At 52.0% G+C, this 18,866-nt stretch overlaps 1 protein-coding gene across 5 annotated transcripts in view; it reads right to left on the bottom strand.

Moving 5' to 3' along the window:
* Positions 1-18,866, bottom strand: part of COBL (cordon-bleu WH2 repeat protein) — a 305,873-nt gene that overhangs the window by 12,612 nt on the left and 274,395 nt on the right. For 4 of the 5 annotated variants that reach the window (XM_070787414.1, XM_070787417.1, XM_070787412.1 and 1 more), the window contains 4 exons: positions 18,347-18,444; positions 15,308-17,142; positions 14,177-14,296; positions 13,255-13,515 (listed from right to left, as the gene is read on the bottom strand). In XM_070787414.1, the coding sequence (XP_070643515.1) occupies positions 13,255-13,515; positions 14,177-14,296; positions 15,308-17,142; positions 18,347-18,444 (2,314 nt within the window). Of the gene's footprint in view, positions 1-174; positions 1,447-13,254; positions 13,516-14,176; positions 14,297-15,307; positions 17,143-18,346; positions 18,445-18,866 lie in introns of those variants that run through there. The other variant, XM_070787413.1, reaches the window with a different exon arrangement.

Below are 18,866 nucleotides of genomic sequence, written 5' to 3'. Positions count from 1 at the left end.
ATGCACATGAGTTTGAGCAAGCTCTGGGTGATGGTGAAGGACAGGAAAGACTGGCGCGTTGCAGTCTGTGGGGTTGCAAAGAGTCGGACACATCCGAGCGACTGAACAACAGCAATAACTCCTTTCTACTCTGGGATAGGGTACCCAGTGGAGTCATGAAATCCACACAAGAGCTACAATTTCACTTTCTTTTATTTGTGGCACTAGAAGACCAACAGTGGAGACAGTGTGATGTAAGAGTGATGGCCTGAGGCCCTCGCTGCCCAGGGAAGGTGAGGGGCCTTCATCAGACGACACACAGCAGTTCCTTCCTACCAGATGCCTGATCTGAAATCACTGTGAAACATACAAACGATCTCGCCATATTTGTTGCTTCATTAAGACAGAAATTTTATTTCAGGAATTCCTCTTGATTTCTATTAATCTCTTAAAGAGCTTTCTCTACAGCCGTAGTCGACAATCTGTGATAAATACCGGAGACTGAGTGCCCTGTGCTGTGATTCTGGGCAAGCCACCCGTCTGCTGCGCAAACCATGGAGACCACGCCCACAGTGTGAAGCACCAGCACAATCGTGATCTGATGGGAGTGACCTTCAGACGCCCAGTCTCCTCCTTCCTGCCCTGGGAAGGATTTCTGAGGCTCCCAGGGGAGCCTCTGGGCTCCGTGCTCAGCCCTCCGTGGGAGAGGCCTGCGGCACATCACAGCCTGCAGGGGGACAGCACACCGCGTGGGCATGCCGTCCACAACCAAGTCCTTCTGAACGCGTCACCACCACCTCGGGAGAACTCAGACCTGCCTGATTGTTACTCCGGGTGACTGTGGTCGACTTTTAATAGCTTACTTGGTCAGATCACGGTCTGCAGCCCTTCATGAGGTTTTTACCCCAAATGTTGGAGGAATAATAAGAATATAATACTTTCATTACTCAGTGAAGTCACATTTGAAAAAGCCTCTCAACTCTTTCTTCTTGCATCAAGTAGCAGATGACATTCAGGTTATTTCATTTACATACTTCCCCTAGAATTCAGAAAGATTTTCAACAACTAAATGGTTTTAACCATCTACATGTGGTAAAAGTCTCAAAGATCCAATATCGGCCTAAGGCATGATTCTTTCCACTCTGTCCGTCAATGTAATTAAGCGTGATGGCCCAGCGTTTACAGTCCCATTAACCTGCCAACAAGAATAGTTTATTGGCAACTTTAAATATTCAGAGGCAAATACATTTCCTTGGCACAAGCCACGTGGCAGAGCAGCACCCCCATCCGTTTTAACCACAACGCTGGAGTGGAAGTCAGAGGTGGGTTTTGGCCTGGAGACAGGGGAGCTGGCCAATCCTGAAGCCCCCTGGGCCTGGCGCTCATCAGTGGTGGCTGTGGGCGTCCCTTGGGGGCGGTTTTCTGCCACAACTGCATCTTGTCACTGACTCACACAAGCAAGGGCACCTGCGGTGAAGAAAGACCTACTGTTACTCAGGGATGTAGCGGAGCGCAGAGGGCAAGCATCCGGGCGCTGAGGAGCTGTGCACCAGTCCCTCCTGGAAATAGTCCTCTCCCGTAACAGCCCCCAGTGTTTATACAGTACCCGTCCAACTTACAACCCCAGGGAGAAAGCTCTCAGAAACACAGACGTGCCTGAGTAATTTCAGTGACTGGCTCCTGCCTTCAGGAAACAACGACTGGAGCAATTGTAGGGTCAGATCTGCAGGTCCCTGTGCTTCTCCTAGGATCATCCGCTGCCCCCAGCCCTGCCCTTCCGGAGCTCCCGCCCAGTAGTCTTTCCCTTTTCCCGGCTGGTCTCTCTGCCTGGGGCGTGTCTCTGTTGCTGCTGCTGCTAAGTCCCTTCAGTCGTGTCCAACTCTGTGGGACCCCACAGACGGCAGCCCACCAGGCTCCCCCGTCCCTGGGATTCTCCAGGCAAGAACACTGGAGTGGGTTGCCATTTCCTTCTCCAATGCGACAGTGAAAAGTGAAAGTGAAGTCGCTCAGTCGTGTCCGACTCTTAGCGACCGACCCCATGGACTGCAGCCTACCAGGCTCCTCCGTCCATGGGATTTTCCAGGCAAGAGTACTGGAGTCCCCTTTTTTGCTGGAAAATGAGGAAAACTCCTTCTTTAAGAATGTTCAGACCACCTGGAAGGAAAAGGTGCTCTCACTCCAAGTCCTGGGGAGCCAATCCAGTCGCCACCACCCCCCCCCCCAACGGGCTGTGGGTGACATGGCCCACCATGGTCCCCCAGGTGCCGTGTCTCTCACGCTGGAGCTGCGGCTCCAGGCAGGGATCAGGGCACCAACCCCCACCTCATCATAGGAGGCAGGCAGGCATCAGTGAGTGCAGGGGATCCCAGTGAGTGACTGCAAACCCACCCGTTCACCCTGCCACTCTGGGTCCGGGTCTGCACCCTCGTGGGATGCCCAGCTGCATAAAATGTGATGGCAGGATCTTGAAGGACCTATTTCCATGCCTCTGAAGGCCAAGGTGAACAGCATTTTTAAAGAAAGTGACAGATTCACCTGAAACAGTGTGAAAGGAGATCTGGATTTCTCACCGTGGTTCTGCTGGATTCAGTACATTCTAAAAGGATCAGTGCTGGCCCCACTTTGCACTAAATTATCAAAGCGAACATGTGAGGACTCAAGTAGATCTCTTATGATGGTAACAACCACCACCACCTAGAATGCTTCCAGTGCGCTTCCTGTGTTTTAGGCACCATTTCCAGCCCTGCACAAATCTCATCTCAATAAGGCTTCAGCTCAACTGGGCTTCCCTGGTGGCTCAGAGGTTAAAGCCTCTGCCTACAATGCGGAAGACCTGGGTTCAATCCCTGGGTGAGGAAGATCCCCTGGAGAAGGAAATGGCACCCCACTCCAGTACTCTTGCCTGGAAAATCCCAAGGATGGAGGAGCCTGGTGGGCTGAAGTCCATGGGGTCACTAAGAGTCGGACACAACTGAGTGACTTCACTTTCACTTTTCACTTTCATGCATTGGAGAAGGGAATGGTAACCCACTCCAGTGTTCTTGCCTGGAGAATCCCAGGGATGCGGGAGCCTGGTGGGCTGCTGTCTATGGGGTCTCACAGAGTGAGACACGACTGAAACGACTTAGCAGCAGCAGCAGCAATCCCCAGAAGGCTCATCTGAGCAGAGAACCGGCCACTGGCGGGTTGACTGCACGGCTGCATGGGTGTTTCTGGCTCCCGCCTCCCAGATCCGTCAGCAGCCCCTTTGCTGCAGGCACCCTGACACCATCTGAGAGACGAGATGGCATGAGACCTGGATTTGCAGGCATGGAGGGAGGAGACAGGCCCCGCTGACTTGGATGGAGCCCAAGGAACACACACTGTTGGTGTCAAGTAGTCTGACACCCAGGCCAGCTTGGGATGGAGACAGAATTGGGGCCAGTGGCGTCTGGATGGTGCAGGGTCTGCCAGAGAGAGGTCACAGGACTGACTCCAGGAATGAGTGCAGCTTTGGGGAAAGGAAGCAGCAGCAGAAAAAAGACTCACAGCATGGTTCAGGGGGGTGGGAGGAACGTGCAGGGCGCTTGCTCAGGGAGAGTACAGACAAGGATGCACACGTTTACTGCAAACAGCACCATGAGATCCAGGGAACCGAGGGTGGAAAAGGCTAAGAAACTTATTTAAAGAGTATGTTAGTTTTGTTTCTGATAGGTTTTTCTATCAAGCTCTAGACAACTTCAGAGGTGAGACACTTCTAACTCCAAAACAAAGGTTTTACTTGTCAGTCTGAAACAGCACAATGAGCTTGCCGGAACATCCAAGCAACAGAGAAAACAGTATGTGTGTCGGTGCGAAGAAAAACGGATCGAGCCTGCTACTGGAAAACGCAGCCAGCGTCCTGTTAATAGTGTGTTTATCCCGTTTCCTGACCTTTGAAAACCTGTAGGATAAAGGGCGCTATTCTTGCATCCGAGGCTGCCAGCAGCGTTGTGACCTTGATGATGGCCGTTGTGGGAGTGTCAGGGAGTGGATGCTGGGGAAGTGCAGGTGCACGAATGGTCAGGACATCTAGAAGCTACAGTGAAGGGGAGGAGAGGAAAGAGCTAGGCGGAGGTGGCGCTGGGTCCTTGGGAGGGATTTTTAAAATGCATATTTACTATTATTGTTTTAACAAATTGATTGATATATGAAATGTTAAAATGCAAGCATTTAAAGTGTAAACTTTGATACATTTTGATATATATGTGTATAAACATCACCAGAGTTAAGATGATGGATTGGGGTTATTTTTTAAAATTCACTTTTATTTTTTTATTTTTATTTTTTAATTTAAGTTGAAGTATAGTTAATTTATAATATCATATTAGTTTCCGATGTATAAAATAGTGATTCAGTATTTTCATAGATTATACTCCATTTAAAGTTATCATGAGATATCAGCTGTATTCTCTCTGTGCGCATAACAGGCCCTTACAGTTTGTTGTATACACAGTAGTTCTAGCTCTTAACCTCCCACCTGTGTCTTGCCCCTCCGCCTCCTTCTCCCCACAGGCAGCCCCTAGTTTGTTCTCTGTATCTGTGAGTTTGTTTCTGTTTCGTTATGTGTACTTGTTTTATTTTTCAGATTTCACATCCAAGTGGTAACACAGAGTATTTCTTTCTCTGCTGACTTATTTCACTACAAGGCTTCCCTGATAGCTCAGTTGGTAAACAACCTACCTGCAATGCAGGTGACCCTGGCTTGATTGCTGGGTCGGGAAGATCCACTGGAGAAGGGATAGGCTACCCGCTCCAGTATTCTTCGGCTTCCCTTGTGGCTCAGCTGGTAACGAATCTGCCCACAATGTGGGAGACCTGGGTTTGATCCCTGGGTTTGATCCCTGGGTTGGGAAGACTCTCTGGAGAAGGGAAAGGCTACCCACCCCGTACTTCACTCTAAGTCCATCCATGCCGTTGCAAATAACAGTTTCACTCTTTTCTTTCACTCTTTCAGCTCAGTAGTATTCTATTGTAAATATACCACATTTCTCTTTGTCCATCATCTGTTGATGGACACTTAGGTTGCTCCCATATTTTGGCCGTTGAAACGAATGCTACTATGACATTGCTGCTGTGGTTCAGTTGCTAAGTTGCGTCTGACTCTTTGACCCCAAGGACTGCAGCACTCCAGGCTTCCCTGTCCTTCTCTCTCTCCCAGAGTTTGCTCAGATTCATGTCCACTGAGTCAGTGATGCTATCTAACCATTTTGTCCTCTGCTGCCCTCTTCTCCTCCTGCCTTCAATCTCTCCCAGCATCAGGGTCTTTTCCAACGAGTTGGCTCTTCGCATAAGGTGGCCAAAGTATTGGAGCTTCAGCACTAGGGTGCACAAATCTTTTCAAATTAACGTTTTCATTTCCTTCAGGTCTATGTCCAGGAGTAGAACCGCTGGAGTGTATGGTAGTTCCACTTTTAGCTTTTAAAGGACTCTCCGTAACGTTTTTCTATAGGGGCTGCATCCGTTTACATCCCCACCAACAGTGTGCAAGTCCTCAGCCCCCTTGCAATCCCGCCTCTCCCCGATCCCTATACAACCACTGATACTCACCTCTACATAGTAGTTTGCGTTTCCTAGAACTTTATATACATGGAACAACCTACTATGTACTTTATTTCTTGTCTGGCTTCTTTCGCTCAGCATAGCTGTTTTGTGATTTATCTCTGGGTTGTTGCTTGTACATTCTTTTTACTACTGGGAAGTGATTCACTGTAGGGATACACTGGTTTTGCATCTGGGTTGGGCACGTCTCAGGGAGGGGTGCCCTCTCCTTCTCTGGTAAGTGGGGTGATGGTGTCTACATTACAGGACCCCTCCCCCTCCCCCCATGAGGCTTGTGCTGTCCCTCACAGCACCGTCAGCAACCCCGCTGCCACTTCACTGAGCATCTCAGCACTAAGCACGAGGAGATATCCCAGGCACCGTGGCCACTTACAGCCTGGCCCCACTGGGAGAAGCACCTTTCAGAAGGCAGTTCCAAGTTGCGAAGATGAATCTCCCAGGACACAAAAGGGTAGGTGGGAGCATGGCCCAGTGAGGGGAGTTAAGGGGCAGGTGAGTAAAGCAAGGGGGCGCTGCACATCCCCTGCGCTCCTGGCAGTGACCCTGCTTTAGACCAGCCTGGCAACCCCAGTGTTGCCAGCGTAGGAGCCCGGGGCTGGGAGCATTTGAATCTCTGGCTGGAAGGAGCTCTCATCACCACTAATAGCAACCTGATGGCCGAATCCAGATTTTCACAGTTCTCAGTGAACTAAAAAAAAATATTTGGGAAGGAAAAGTCCTAAACTTCAGTGTCAAAGAGGAAATTGCAGGTCAGCACTAAAAAGCTTTGGCTTGGACAATTCAGTGAGAGAGATCTTGGCAATAGAATTGGCCACAGGTAGCAAAATGATGCTGACGGCCATTAGGGTCCACCCAAGTGTAAGCCACCTTGCTAAGGAAGGGAGTAGTCTGCTGCTCAGTATCAGCTCACATGATCAGGGGACCTGCCCTAGGACGGGTGTGACCCAATTCAGGAGGAGAGACTACCCTCCCTCCCCTCCCTGGCAAGGGGACAAGGGGATGCTGCAGAGAGAAAAGCTCTAGAAGGTTCCCTGGTGTCCCTAAGGTTTCACGCTTCCTAAAAGAGTCCTTCTTAGTTTGGTTGGACAAGAAGAAAAACAATGAAGGACAAAGCTTGCAGTTTAAGGCCAAGCCAGAAAGCTGTAAAAATATCCAGGCATCGTTTTGCTTCCATGCCTGTGAAGGAAAATGATGTTTATATGGGAAAAGGTAAAATGAACAGTGGTGACAGATCTGAAGCTCAGAGTGAGGGAGGGGAGAAGTTGTTAGGGAGCAGCAGGGTTCTCTGCTCTGACTGATGTCTTCCCGCCTGGACAGGTCAGCTCCTGGGCACTTGTGGGTGCCCGAGGGAGTCAGTCAAGCAGCTGTGCAGAAGGGGAACAGGAGCCCTGGTGGAAGCCTGAAGGTGCCCAGAACTCATCTTATTTTCCAGAGAAGAAGGTGGTTTCTTCTAGCTTGATGTGGATTCTTGGCAAGTTTATAATGATTATGCAATCAATGAGCTCTGAGTACAGGGACCCTGAGTTGCACTCTGCCACTGGTATGGAGAGTCAGGTGATATGGTGGCAGGAGATGCCCGCTCCCTCTCCATTCTCCCAAAAGATAGTTACTGAGCAACCACTCTGTGTTGGGGGCTGTGCAAAGCCTTGGGACCCACTGGAGCTCACAGTGTGGCAGGAGAGCAGGCACCATGCAGAGGTTACACAGATCGTTACTGAGATTAGACCGTGATGTGACTGTGCGGGGAAATGAGGTAATGCTCTGGCGGGCCCCTCCTCCAGCCAGGAGGCAGCGGAAGACTTCCTGGGGGCTTGAGGTTAATTCAGGAACATGCAGGATGACTGGGAATTAGTTGGCAAAACTAGGAGGTGAAACCTTTTCCTTTCAGGAAGAGGGAACAGCATCCTCGGGGGTCACTCAGCAGGTAGCCTGTGATGACAGACAACCCTGGGTTCTACCTGTAGGAAAAAGGTCACCTGAAAAGTCTGCGACAGGCAGGATGGTCACCAGGCAGCAAAGACAGAGCTGGCCTGTCTGTACCGCTGAACTATTCCAACCTAACCGGAACACATCCAAGGTCTACAGTGTGCTTGCTGAGCACAGTGTGGGACGGGGTGTGGGCGGCTGACAGTTCTCTCGTGCTGGCTCCCGGTCACAGAACTTGGGTTCTCTCCCCACAAGCGAAGGGGCTCTGGCTTAGGAGAATAGACGTTTGCTGCTGCTGCTGCTTTGCTGTGCTGGCTCCAGTCCCTGGGGCGCTGACGTCATGTCAGCTGTCTAATCACTTCTCACGGGGTCTGCTGCCAAGACCAAGCGCCAGGACACATGTGTGGTCTGACTCAGTTAATTCCTGCGGTGGGAAACACACACCTGGGAGGGCCCAGCCAGGGTGGGGATGTCATGGGACCTAGTAAGGCATTCCCAGAGGCTGGCCACCCGGGCTGGACTGCCCTGGGGTCTGGGCCAGCAGCGGCCCTGACCTGGTTAAGGCTGGGGAAAAGGCCGCAGGACACCTGTGCCCCGCCTTCCCATCTGTGGGCTGGAAGCTGCAGTGTTCCCTCCCAGAAGCATAACGGAGGAGGTGCTCACTCTTGGCCCTCCGTAGAGGACTGCTGGGACACACAAAGAAAAGGCCTTGGGGCTTTCACCAGGTCCCTCACTTTAGGAGATGTCCCTAAGGCTAAGGCGAAGGACAAACCCCCTCTTTCTCTACTCCTGGTTGATAACCCCCAAGAGCACAGACAATGCTTCATTCATGTCTCTATCGAGAGCAGCTACTGCGATCCTGGACTCTGGTGGGTTCTCAGGAAATGCTTGTGGATGAATAGCTGGATGTGTGAATGTTTTAAATATAAACACAGATTAAAAGGGCACTTGCTGTCCATCCCAGAACCTCTGAAAGGATGCATTCAAAGCAGACTGACAAAGACTGTCCGACCGGATGGGCACAGTTTCACCATGAATATGAATTCAGGATGGAGTGGAAGGCAGAAGTGTACTGGGAGGTGGGCGGGGGGCACAGTCCAGGGTCTGAGCCTTGCACTCAAGATAGGAGAGCCATGTCTACTGCGGATGGGACAGCAGACTGAGCAAAGCCAAGGATGCTGTCACCTGGGGCTGGAGGAAAGACAAAGCAGGCGTGGCTCTGACACTCACAGACACAGAGTCAGAGGTGTTCACTACATACCATGGAGGGAGGCAAATGGACTTCCAATCACCCTGAAAAATGGCCAACTCGCTTCTAAGGGAATGATTCCCCCTACATCAAAGCTACCCTCTTGCCTTTTAGCATAAGCAGCATCATTGCCAGCGCAAAATGTGTTCCAGGAGGGTGAGTCACTGTGCCTGTGTTTAGCAGTAAGAGTCTGGTCCCCGAACACCCTCCCAGCAGGGTCAGATACCCTGCTTGTACTGGAGGAGGTGGCCTCAGGCACTGCAGCCCCTCACATTACCCAGCAGAGTAGGGAGCACCCTCAGTCCAGGATGCTGTCCTTGCTACATGCATCCTGAAGCGTCACTGAACACCCAGGACAAAGGAGCATCTGCTCATACTGAGAACCCACAGACAGCACAGGCCACATGGCATGAGTCCCGGAGCCCGGCGCTTTGCATCTTTTCCTCAAGGTTATGCAACTTTAAAAGCCTGAATGGTGAAAGAAGGCTGAAGAGGCAAAGCTCAAATGACTTGAGGAGCAAGTGTCAGAACGTGTACGAAAGTGCATCTGATGCGAAGTCACAAAGACCTCCACAGCCCGTGCCTGCAGAGAAGCGCTGCCTCGCCAGGCTCCTCGGAAGGCCCAGCTGGCCCTGCTCAGCTGAGCTGCATGCGTGTCCCCTGGTGTCACAGGTCTGCTGCGCCACACCAATGGTGGGGGGAAGCTGCTTGAAAAGGAGGTCAGGTGTGTGCCTCTGGGAGGACAACCACTGGTTCCAGGTGAGGCCAGACTGTCTCAGCTGCCCTGTGCGTCCCTGATGGAGGCTGAGCCGAGGCTGCAGGGTGGATGGATGGTCCTGACTTCCTAAGTCACATGTCCTTCAGGGCTTACAGGAACGGGAGATGCAGACTGCCAGTGAGAGGCCTGGCTTACTGCGTAGAGCAGTGACCTACACAGTCCCGTCACTCAGCTCTGCGGCCTCCAGGTAAGGTGTGCGGCACTGAGCAAATGGTCAGGGTCTCCCAGGTCATCTTCACCCTCTCATCTGGGGCCTGGCTGTCAGCCTAGGGGCATCTCTTAAACTGCTCTGGGCATCAAAATCTCAGATGCACCAGACTCACTGCCTCAACCCTTCCAGGATGGAGAAGGCAGGTCCCAACACTTAGATTAATCCAAGAAACAAATAAAATGTGGGCTTCTGACTGCCATCTCAAGCAGCTGCTAGGAAGCTGAGATGGTGATGAGCAGCGGCCAGGCCTGGGCCTCCCGTGGCTCTTTCTGTTAGCCCCCCAGGCTGTGCTGCTTGCTGTGTGGACACACACTCTCCCTGCATCCCCACCTGCCACCCAGCAGGCCTCACCTGGTCCCAGCCCTTTCTCCCACCGCCCTTGCATTTTCCCCTACTTTCTTTCCCATTAGCACAAATAGCTTCCTCTGCTTTTTCAGACAATTCCCAAACTTGATTTTTTCCCCTTCCTTTCTGGAAGGCCCTTGTGCACACTCTAAGACAGAGAAAGCCTGAGGTTCAAGGTGGCATGGGTGGCAAGATTTCTCTCAGTGCCCCTATTCCTTAGGACTCCTGCCAGATGTGGGGAGAGGAACAGCTATCTGAAACCATCCAAAATCAGTCCATGAGAATATGAGTATAGGAGAAATAAGTACAGCCTTCATATTCAGCGGTATTCAAACTGTATCAAAGCTCAAATGACACAGATAATGATCTCAAACCTCAATGGAAAGTGATTTGGTAAAATTGCAGATTTGTAGGCTCAAACCTCTGAAAAATCTACAACCACAGGATGAGATGTCTTGTGGATTTCACTTTGAAAACAATGTTTTCAGAAACTCTTAAATTGTTCCCAGGGACCAGCTGAACCACCAGGGTTGAGAACTGGCTGTGTTGCTTTGGATTCTCTGGGAACCACTGGCACTTTCTTTCTTTGAACTATAGTTGATTAACAATATTATGTTAGCTTCAGGTGTACAGCAAAGTGACTCAGGTATATATATACATAGAGATAGAGATATAGATATGAATGCGTGCATTCTCAGTCACTTCAGTCATTTCCAACTCTTTTGTGACCCTACGGACTGTAGCTCGCCAGGCTCCTCTGTCCATGGGATTCTCCAGGCAAGAATACTGAAGTGTGTAGCCATTTCCTCCTCCAGGGCATCTTCCTGACCCAGGGATCACACCCACACCTGCTGCACTGTGGGTGGATTCTTTACTGCTGAGTCACCAAGGCCTCCCACCATGGCTACTTTTTCAGATTATTTTTGACTAGATGCTACGACAAGATAATGAATATAGTTCCCTGTGCTATACAATAAGTCCTTGTTGATTACCTATTTTATACACAGTAGTACTCTTGCCTGGAAAATCCCATGGATGGAGGAGCCTGGTAGGCTGCAGCCAATGGGGTCGCTAGGAGTCGGACATGACTGAGCGACTTCACTTTCATGTTTCACTTTTATGCACTGGAGAAGGAAATGGCAACCCACTCCAGTGTTCTTGCCTGGAGAACCCCAGGGATGGGGGAGCCTGGTGGGCTGCCGTCTCTGGTGTCACACAGAGTTGGACACGACTGAAGCGACTTAGCAGCAAAAGCAGCAGTGTGCATATGTCACTCTCAAACTCCCATCCTCTACTTTTCCCTTTGTAACCATAAGTTTGTTTTCTATGTCTGTGTATCTGTTTATGTTTTGTAAATAAGTTTGTGTCCTTTTTTTTTTTTTTTAGATTTTGCATATGTGATATCCATACAATATTTGTCTTTCTCTATCTGAATTACTTAGTATGATAAGTGAAGATCCATTCATGCGGTGCAACTGGCATCATTTCATTCTTTTTCATAGCTGAGTAGTATTCCAGTGTGTATATGCACATCTTCGCTATCCATTCATCTGTTGATGGACACTTAAGTTGCTTCCATGTCTTGGTAACTGTAAATAGTGCTGCTGTGAACATTTGGGTGCATATAGCTTTCTGAACTAGAATTTTTGTCTTCTCCAGATATATACTCAGGAGTGGGAATGCTGAATCATATGGTATTTCTATTTTTTTGAAAAAAACTTTAAAAAATATCTTTAAAGGGAACTCTATACTCTTCTCCACAGTGGCTACACTAATTTACATTCCCCCCAACAGTGTAAGAGGGTTCCTTTTTCTCCACACCCTCTCCAGCATTTGTTTTTTGTAGACTTTTTGATGTTGGCCATTCTGACCCATGACTGGCCCTTACTTTCATTTTGATGTTGAGACATGGATGGAGGAGAGAGATTGTCTCAGGTTTGAATTACAGAGCTGTCTTCATCAGTGTCTGCAAGGTCTAACTGTTAGGACGCTTACTTAGCCATTCACCCCGATGTCTTCACTTTCCCTCATTTCATGTAATAAAGCACTAAGCTCATCAAGATATAATTTATGGAGAAATGGAAACAAGTAAAAACAAACTGAAAGCCCTCAACAATTTTAACTGCCCCCCCACTCCCCCCATCCCCGGCATCCAGAGGACAGTCTGGCATCCAAGGCCAAGGGATTAAGTGCAGTTTCTTCTCCCAGCATCCTGAGGCAGGGCTGAGCTTTCGGTAAATGGAGTGCCCTTAGCATTCTCCCTACCTGATGTCTTGGGTCCCTGTTAGGGCCACAGAGCACAGCTAGGGACACCTCTCCAGCACCAGGGACACACTCTGGGGCCTACCCGAGAGCTGTGCCTGTGGCCCCAGGGAGGCTCCCAGTCAGCGTGCTAAGGCCACTCCAGCCCAGGCTGCAACAGCATCCCGGCCTTAGTGAGGACTGCCTTCCGCTGTGCTGCCTGTGGGAGCCTTCCCTGCCCTCTTTGCTGCCCTAGGCTCCTGGCGGGAAATTTTTCAGCAGCGCCTGCCCTCCTCCGTGGAAGTGGCTCACCCATCTCATGGGCCAGCTGCTCTCCTTCATTCTGAGGGCCTTCTGTGCCCACCAGGTCCAGCCCTATGTGACCAAGACCACGTTACTCAGGTTTTCTGAGCCTCATTCACTTTTTATGTAAAATGAGAATAATCATAGTACTGACCTCTTCAGGGACACATGAGGACTTAAGCTTAGGATCTGGAAATGATCTCTTTTAAAGTAATACCTGTCACCACTTCCCTATGATTAGCCTAACTTCCTACCCACTAGAAATGGGCAGGGAAAGAATATCAGTCCATCCACAGAATCATTTTGGAGTTAAAGCAGATCTCAAAACCTACCTAATCAAAGTCCTTAAAATTTGGGAACCCTACAGTGGACAAAATCCACTGCTTTGAGGGACCAGGTAGGCGATACGTTCAGACCAAACAGAAAACAGGATAGAGCAGAAACTGCAGAAAAACCAGAAACGTGTGCTCCGCCCAAGGGACTGCAGAAACAGTAATTTTCCAAACGAATGCTGTCGCCTGGACCCCAACCAGGGCCCCGCAGGATGCATCGCAGATGGACGGAGGGGGAGCAGAGGGGATTGGGGTGACCTGGGCCTCCCACAGCCCAAGAGAGCGCGCACGCGCCGTCTCACACCCTCACCTTTCTCAGCCTTGCGGCTCCGGTGCCGGAGCGGATGGCGTCCATCAAGGCCTGTCTGGCGTCCAGCGGGTTGCCGAGGGGGCCCTCGCTGGACCTCGACGCTGACCAGGATGAGGTGGGCGCCTGGGTAACCGGAGTGGGTGGGGGCGGGGGCGGCTGGGACTGGACCCCAAGGTCTTCTACCCGCGAGGGGTCTGGCCCATGTGCAGACAGCGCGGCATCGCGGAGGCTCTGGAGCTCCTCAGAGGCAGAGGACGTGACCTAGCAACGAGACGGTGAAATGACAGGGTCCCAAATGTCCTTTCCAAGAGGCAGTGCTTTTCAGACCCTGAAAAAACCCAGGGGCCGTGTCTTCTCCCCATCCTGGGGCTCTCTGTCAGGTAAGTGACTGCTGGCAGGGAGCAGGGCTGCCCTCCTGAGACCCCTGCCCTCCTACCTCACCTGGGCCTGCCTGGACAGACCCTGAGGCCACACACACACAGCAACAGCCAATCGGTGGGAAGGACCCTCCTCCAAACACGGAGAGGAAGGTGCCCACCCGGTTTTTCCTCGGATTCTGGCTGCGGAAGGTGCATGACCCTCTGTCCCCAAGCTCAAGTCTGGGTAGTCCTGCGACTGTGTCACACCAGCCCCAGCAGGTAGCAGCTCCATCCTGGAGCTGAGTGGCCACTGCCTCTGCTGCTGGGTGACCCAGCCCTGCAGCCCGCTCTGTGTCCTGGGAGTGTGGGGAGGTGCAGGCACAAGTGTACAGGAAACGCTAGCACCTTCAGGAGAGGCTGGCCCTCAGGGCCTCTCCCGCAGCCCGGCTGGCCACTCCAGTGATGACTTAGCATCGCTTAGGGAATTGGAGGGTCGCCCTGGCTTGTGCAGTTTTCCGGGGGTCACTGTGGTGGGTAGGTGTGTGTCTGGGGCCCCCTCTCACCTTCCTCAGGCTGCAGGTCCCGCTGTGGCCACGTATGGCCGCCAGGAGGGCTGAGCGCTCGCCGTCTGCCTCAGTGTAGGATGGTTTCTTTGGCCCTCCCTTTGAGCCGGGTTCTGGAATCTAGAATATTTATTAATGACGTCAACTTCTGTCACTTGGGTGACAGGGAAATGACGACTATAAGGCAGTACACAAGAAAGCCTATAGTTATCAGGTCAGGCCTGCAGGGTCAGTTTTATCATCTCTGTCTGTTAGAAGGTAGAATTATCAAGGTGCAGTTCTGGATTGACCTCACACTATATAAAAATTAAGGGGCTTCCCTGGTGGCTCAGCTAGAATCTGCCTGGCAATGCAGGAGATGCAGGTTTGATCCCTGAGTGGGGAAGATCCCCTGGAGAAGGGAATACCCACTCCAGTATTCTTGCCTGGGAAATCTCATGGACAGAGGAGCCTGTTGGATGACAGTCCATGGGGTCACGAAGAGTCAGACATGACTGAGCGATGAAACAACAGCAACAAAATACAGAAATCAAAAGCTATGTATTTGGGGAGGCACAGGGTGATCACCCTCCCCAAATGTCATCTCCCTCTTTCCTCAGTGGCAAAATGAAAGAAACAGTTTCTAACCATCAGTGTCAGGGTAGCTGTTAAATAACATTTGCAAGGTGATAAATTCCTACATGGGGGGCAGGTGTCATAAAATTTTCCCCAAGGCTTCAGCCCACCACTGCTGAAAATGCAGGGTGATAGGGGGCAGGGCCTCAGCCTGACTCTCCATCTCCCCCTCCAGGCTCAAGGACCAGTTATGGATGATCCCTCCCCAAGCCGGCACCCCACCCCATCCCTCCACTCCCCCGTGCCCACACAAGGATGTATTGCTGACACCTTTCCCCAGGGCAGTCAAGAGCCTTAAAGGCAGTGTGGGCAAACCAAAGTCATCAGTTTTGTCTCCTTGGTGGTTCTATTTAAATAACTCCATAGGCAGGGAGATGGAAATCCAGGTAAAATTAAGCCGTGCAGTCACCCGCATCCCTAGCCTGGTCCCCCTCCTCTGATGTCACCTAAGATCTGTGTCTGAGTGGGTGTGGGGGAGAGGCCGTCCCTGAGGCAGAAGCCAACCAATAACTTCACCTTGCGGAGCCTGTCCTTGCCTCCTGCTGAGTGGATGGCCTCCATCAAGGCGCTGTGCAGGGATGTGTCTTTCGGAGCTGGCCTCTGGACCACAGGCCTGAATTTCTTCTTTGGCCCGAAGATGCTGGCTGGCAGTGTACCATCAGCTTCAAGTACACCTGTGCTTAACAAACTGGGCTTTTCCTCCCGTTGTGGGGGCTCCTGTCCAGCCCGGCCATTTGTATCTGACACTCTTGGAGAGCAAGGAGGCTCGCTGTGGATGGGGACCCACCGGGAGCCATTCACCAGGGTGCTGCCTGAAGTCTGATCATCTCCTGAGTGAAGGCGTGAGGGACTCAGGCCGTCAGACTTGTACTTGGGGTTGGATGCTGAGTCGGTCCTGTGTGTCCTTATGTTTTGCTCTCCACTGAGACCACTGCTCTGTCCCACAGAAGCCTGGTCCCGTTGTGCAGCTGTGACTAGTGAGCCATGGGAATTTCTGTGGATGCCAGACGGGTAGTCTTGAGCAGACAGCTTCCCGTAAGGGCTGCTGACTTGCCATCCAGGATGGGGTCCTGCCGTCAATTCCTCCCCCTCAGGACGAACGCCCGTCCCTGGGTTTGGGCTGGGGGTGGTACTGTCCTTCACCGCAGGAGGTGCTACCACTGGCTCTGGGGCTGTGCCTTCACACGTCCTCTGGGTGTTATCCTGTCTCCTCCCTGCATCACTGTGGACTTTTGGGGTCCCTATCCGCTTGGCAATGGCAGAGGCCATGTACTGACTGGATGTTCTCCTCTGAGGTTTGAGAAACGGGACTTCCGCGGTGTTAGCTGCCGGCACTTGGAGGGGGCGAGTGGCTGCTGGGGGTGGCCAGCTTCTCCCCTCCCCCACAGCTCTCCCATCTTCCGAGTGTGGGGACTGGGGCCCGGGCAGTGTTCCCTGGGGGTCTGGGGAGGTGGGCTCGCCTCTCAGTCTGCTTTCCTGAGGTTGCAGATTCGTGGGGGTGGTGGGGGTGGGGGTCCTCTTGGGCCTCTCCATGGGCCGGCCAGAGTGCTTCTCTACAGAATTGGATCTCCAGAATTCTTTGACTTTTCCAATGGGTGGGGTTTCTGCCTCCAGAGTGGGTGATGAGGGGACTACAGTCCTGCCAGTATGCACGTGGGGGCTCACCAGGTTCCCCAGCTCATCGATCTTAATGGCACCCACGGAGAGAGATGCCCCCCGGTCATAGCATTTCATCTCTGACTTCGGAGGGACAATTTTATAAGTTGTGAGGCCATATTTAAGGCCATAACTCCCCACTGGGTGTTGGCCTCGTTGATGCCATGGCGGTAGTGTTGATATATCACCTTTACCATCGCTTGCCTTTTCCTTCCCCAGCTGTGGGGTCACCCTTCCAGGGGCTGGGGTCCCCCCGCTGTGAGCAGAAACAGGCGCCCTGCCTTCCTCCTTCCCATTCCAGTGGTGAGTGTGAAGCGCTGAAGCAGAACTCGCCGTGGGCTCCATCTTCCTGGGATCCACCTCCTTCCAGGTGTTGGTCAAGGCTGACCTGACCTCTCTCTCAGGCTCCCGGGAAGGAGCTGGTGAGCTGGGCCCTGCTGCCCGCCTCTGGCTGTGCTGCTGGGGGCACTCGGCCTGGTGAGGTGGTGGCTGAGCCTTACTGTCGGCTGTGCTCCCCAAGTCGAAGGAGCCGGCGTTGTTGTTTCTATTGGAAAACACGCCTGAGTCCACGGGATCGTCCAGAACCTCCCCTATGAACGTCACCGGGACTGCCTCAGGGTCACCATGGGGGGTGGACATGCCATGTATGGAGTTGGCGAGGGGGCCTGTGTCAGCTTCGTAGCTTTCTTCCATTTCTGCAAAGAAGCACAACTCAGGTCACAGGCAGAGCCCACTTGGATGATTCTGATACCCCTTAACCAGTGAAATCCCACCTTGATTTTCATCTCCTGAGGGTCCTTTGGTGTAAGTTATTTAGTGTCATTTGGGTTGTTGTCTACACATGCCCAGAGCCAGTCTCAGTGCATAGGACCCAATCAAGGATGTGTCTGCAGATTCATGATGCCTTGGGGGCAGGCACTGAGGTACCACATTTTGCCAGTATCTTTACTTACAAATTGATGTTGAAGTCCAAGCCCTCAGTAAACACCACCTCAGAGCAGGATGGGAAGGTGGATTTGGGATTTTTACTTTCCTCTTGATTTGGTTCACAAGGAGCACCGCAGAATCTATGGGTCAAGTTGCTCTTGTTCTGCTTCCTAAGAGGCAGGTGACAATGCCTTGAGCCCCCAATAATTAGCCCTAAAGGACATAGTGGGCCTGCAGGCAGGGTCTGAGGGACAGACCAAGGTTGAGAAAGGTGTCTTAGCTCTGTCAACCCCATTTGAGGACAGAAAATGAAAAAGTGAGTCAGACAAAAGGCTTGGTCAGCTCTGGAATCTGCCTCCTCCTTGTTTTATTTGGTCGTCAAGCAAGGCCTGTATCTACTTTCTAGTCTGTGTGCCTTTGAAAGATTTCCGGTTTGTATCTGAGCTGGTTTGTATCTGCTCAGACCTTACACTATTCTGTCTGATACACAGAAGTGCACAGAAGTGCAGTCCCTGGGACGCCCCCGGGAACAGGGGTCCCTAGGGAGATGCTGTGTGCTGTGTTCCTCACTGAAAGTCAGACCACATGTTAGCAGTTCATGGGCTGGGAGGTTTAATCCAGAGGCCTGTTTGCCAGAGTGGCACCCAGTGTCTCCCTACATCATCCGAGGGCTGAGAACTTCTTCTTTGGTTCATGTGTGCAGACTTTTAATGTGCAGAATCAGTATTACTCAGAGCAGGCTGTAGGCGCCTGCTCGGACATTTCCTCGGCACTGTTTGGCCGCCCAGTGCATGGCCCCTTCTGGAGCTGAGCTCCCTGTGTGCTTGGCCCCCAGCCTGGGCCTTCCTCTCTCGGAGCCACATCTCTGCACACATTTCTGCACGTGGTCACCGCGGTGCAGTCAGCAACCCTGACAGCCCTCAGGGAGCCTGGCCCCGGCGGAGACGTCCAGGCAGGAGGGGCGGTGCTTACCTTCCAGGTCTTCATCCAGTTCTGCAAGGGTTTTCTGGAACTGTCCAGTCATGAATATTTCCTCATCCTCGTGTGAGGCTGGGGCAGCTTTTCTGTTTCTAGGGAAAACCAAGAAGAAAAGGGAGCATTCATTTAGCTCATTATTTATGTAACTGACTCTTTTCTGGAAATACCTGAGGCAGGTACAACTTAACGTCAGGCCATTCCATAGGCACTGCTGTCCTTGGAACGCCTGAGACACAGATGCGGTGTGTGTCTGTGTTGTGTGGATATGTGTGTGTGTGTGGTGCACAGCAACGACCACTCCAACAGTGAACTTCAGGGCAGCAGTGACCACCCCTCCTGCCGTGCCCCCTCCCCACGCCCACATGGCAGTGACTGGAGTGGGGGAGGGTGGGCAGGGAAGCAACTCCTGCACCCCGTGAGCCTTCCCACGTGGGTTCTTTTGCCCAGATCGTCCCATGGGAAGTCTCACAAGCAGTTAGAAGGCAGTCAAGGTCATGATTGCCACTTCCCAGAG

Source organism: Bos indicus, chromosome 4, assembly GCF_029378745.1.
Source record: "Bos indicus isolate NIAB-ARS_2022 breed Sahiwal x Tharparkar chromosome 4, NIAB-ARS_B.indTharparkar_mat_pri_1.0, whole genome shotgun sequence".
Lineage (NCBI taxonomy): Eukaryota > Metazoa > Chordata > Mammalia > Artiodactyla > Bovidae > Bos > Bos indicus.
The sequence above is the reverse complement of the archived record's forward strand: the minus strand, read 5'-3'. Positions and strand labels throughout refer to the sequence as shown.